Source organism: Epinephelus moara, chromosome 21, assembly GCF_006386435.1.
Source record: "Epinephelus moara isolate mb chromosome 21, YSFRI_EMoa_1.0, whole genome shotgun sequence".
NCBI lineage: Eukaryota > Metazoa > Chordata > Actinopteri > Perciformes > Serranidae > Epinephelus > Epinephelus moara.
The window spans coordinates 1,919,765-1,923,020 of record NC_065526.1 but is presented as its reverse complement, the minus strand read 5'-3'; the positions used below and the strand labels follow the sequence as shown (position 1 = coordinate 1,923,020).

The 3,256-nt window shown below is 37.6% G+C and overlaps 1 protein-coding gene across 1 annotated transcript in view; it reads left to right on the top strand.

Annotated features, from left to right (window-relative positions):
* The window catches only part of LOC126382582 (dynein axonemal assembly factor 11-like), a 7,906-nt gene that overhangs the window by 821 nt on the left and 3,829 nt on the right, over positions 1 to 3,256 (top strand). The window contains exons 2-3 of the mRNA XM_050032527.1: positions 2,409 to 2,576; positions 2,848 to 2,925. Coding sequence (XP_049888484.1) covers positions 2,409 to 2,576; positions 2,848 to 2,925 — 246 coding nt within the window. The remainder of the gene's footprint in view (positions 1 to 2,408; positions 2,577 to 2,847; positions 2,926 to 3,256) is intronic.

The following is a 3,256-nucleotide window of genomic DNA, read 5'->3' as shown; positions in this document are numbered from 1 at the left end:
GGCAATGATACTACTGTACTTTCAATAAAGCAATCGTACTATCAAATTCACAAACACTCTGTCTGAATACATTGCTCTTCTTAATGGGTTCAGTTGACTATTTAATCTGCAATTTCCTATGACCTGTATCCCAAACACACACCATGTGAAACTGTACGTGGGCAACTGTGCACTCAATGGGTATGGACTAGTATTAACTACTTAGCTTTCTCCACTACCAATACTAGAGATAATTTGAAAGCTATCTACCTTTATTATTGGTGGATAAAAGGCACAGCAAATTTATTCCTGCAGCACTGCCCAGCAACAAGGCAATTGAAAGTTATTTAACACTAGATAAGACTTTAAATTACATCTCAAGATAAACACAAGGCCAGAAAGGCCCATATAGGGGAGACTGGGGGCAGTTGCACCAATCAGAAATGAGACAGAACCATGAAACTCAGGCAGACACGGTCTGTGATGGCCACTCTGTGCCTGCCACGACTCCTTCTTGAGATATGAAAGTAATTTTTGTCGTCTACAGTAGTTTCCTCACAAAGTCTAAACCTCAGCTTTATTTGAATCGGACTGGTTTGAAGACCATCCTGTTGAGTAACATTTGATATATTTGTCAAATATTACCTTTATCATTTATGGCCAGCGGGGTAGTTTGTGTCATGGGTGGTACATGGGTCTCTAACAGTTCCCATCGTACGCCATCAAAATGGTTGATTTGAGTAGATCATTTTCCTAATAATTTAAGAAACGTCTTTTGTGTTGAGTTTAAATATCTATGTATACTTTATTTACTGTATATTTTGTGGCATAGACGGGTGGTAAATCTTTTGCCTCGCAATCTGAGGACCCTGGGCTTCCCACAAGTTCCCACTAAGAGACAATTTCTCATGCTTTCACAATCTACAGTGTCTAACTATCATTTTTAATTTGTAATAGCTGCCTAGTATTGAAACTCAAATTCAAAACCATGGTTTAGTTTTTACACATTTTATACAAAGGGGCATTTGTAACATCTCAAATTGCATCAGTCAGGAAAGAAAGAACCATAAAACCCTGCACATGCTCTGTGCTAAGGCACGGTAGGTTATTTTATTAATACATGTAGGTAGATCTGGTTTGCAGTGAAAGACGAGGTGTCCTTCTTGACATACATTGGTGATCTGTCTCTGCTTGCCAATGAACAAAGTGATGTCTCATACGTGGTATACTTAATTATAGTGTTTGAATTAAATTTGTTTTATTAATATTTACCGTTTTAATTACATCTTTATTCCTTGAAGTTTATTGTTGTCATTGGTATTTATGAGGTATTATGTGTGTTGTTACAACTGACTGACTCCAACATTATCTGTAAAAACAGCTGATGACTGTCAACAAGTAGAACACAAAAAAGTTTCCTATGTAACAATTGTATCCGAGTAGTTCAAGAGGTTTTTGAGTGATGACATCAAAACCAAACAATGTTACAACTGCCCTGAGTTTTCCCTAAATAAGAAAATAACAGTATAATGTTAGTACAGTGCAGTATGTTTATAATAACTGAGTAAAAAACAGTGGCAAACAGTAAAAGTTTTAAACTTCAGTTTACAAAAACAAAGTTGGAGCAGACCTCGTTTCCTGGGAGTTTGCTCTGAATGTATGTTGTAGCCTTTAAATGAATGATGCTTCTCAGTGTTGAGATTAGACACCTCATCATGACCTACCTAAACATTATGGATTTCAACCAAATAATGGATTATTTCTGGCAAAGGAAACCAGGCACATTTCTAGTAATAGTAATATGATTGGAGAAATGATGCTAACGTAGCGTTATCGGTGATTTTTTTCGACCAATATGCCGATAAACAGTTTTGTTTCCTTAGCTGAGCTGTTTTGCCCCTGGTGTTCTTCTCACTGCCTGCACGTACCACTCTTGGCTCTTAAAAGCAAACTCAAGACCTACCTTTTTAGCCTGGCTTTTAATTGAGCTCTCCTTTATTTTATTTTATTATTATTATTTTTATTCTTTATTGTTTTTCATTTTATTTTTTTAAATTTTGTATTTATGGTTATTGTGTATTTATTTATTTATTTTTTAATCTGTTTTTATTTAGCTGGCATATTCTTCAACTTCGTTACTTATTTATTTATTTTTAACTTATTTATTTTCCTATTTATTGAAAGATCTAAAAATGTCGTTCTTTATTTTGAGTTTTTATCCTGCCTCTGGTGTTTCTTTCTCAGTGTTTATTTTTTTTTAAATTCTGTGTCAACTATGATTTTTACAGCAGACATATATCGGTTGTAAATATCGGCTATCCGTATTTCTGTTTCATAATAATTTGTATCTGCATCGGCTCTGAAAAAAAACATATCGGTCGATCCCTGGTTTTGAATGTTTGACCCTTGTTTGTGTTTTGTCCGTCCAGTTACAGAGGACATGGTCCGCCGACGGGCCGAGCACAACGAGTGTGAGATCTTCTCCCTGGAGGAAGTGTCTCTGCATCAGCAGGACATCGAGAGGATCGAACACATCGACAGGTGGTGCAGGGACCTGAGGATCCTCTACCTGCAGAACAACCTCATCCCCAGGATAGGTGAGACATCAGTCAGTGGCCTCTGGTGAAAGTTGCTCAGTAAACACTGATGATTTATAGACATCTAGATTAAAACTGAACATTTGGCTGAAAAATGAAGGTCTTCAGATGTCACATATTACTGTTGTGTTGACAACTTTGAGCGTCCAACCAGCTAAAAAACAACCCTAGTTTTAGACGTGTTTACGAGCAAATCACCAAATCATTGTTTACAGGGAACATCACAGACAGTTTGCACAGACATGCTTGTTTTCTGTAATTTGTTTCATAGAGAATGTTGGACGCCTGAAGAAGCTGGAGTATTTGAATCTGGCCTTGAACAACATTGAAGTCATTGAAAACCTTGAAGGTCAGTATGCAGAGCACACACTGTTGTCACAAATAATGAGCAGCCTTGGCGCTTTGTGAAGTACCTGTAAGTGCTGGTCTGGTCTGTTTGCATATGCAGCTAGTTGACGATGGGAATATCTAACGAGTCAGTGAAGTTAGCACGTGCTAGAGGTTTGCGTATCTGCAGATGACTGGGAAGTGGGTGTGGCTGTATTGCTAAAGGCCTGTTCATCTTATCTTACTATATAATGACCAAAACTCTGTGTGTGTGTGTTCCACGTTTTTCTCCTCACTGACTTGGTCAATCCATGTGAAATTTGGCACAGTGGTAGAGGGTCATGGGAGGATGC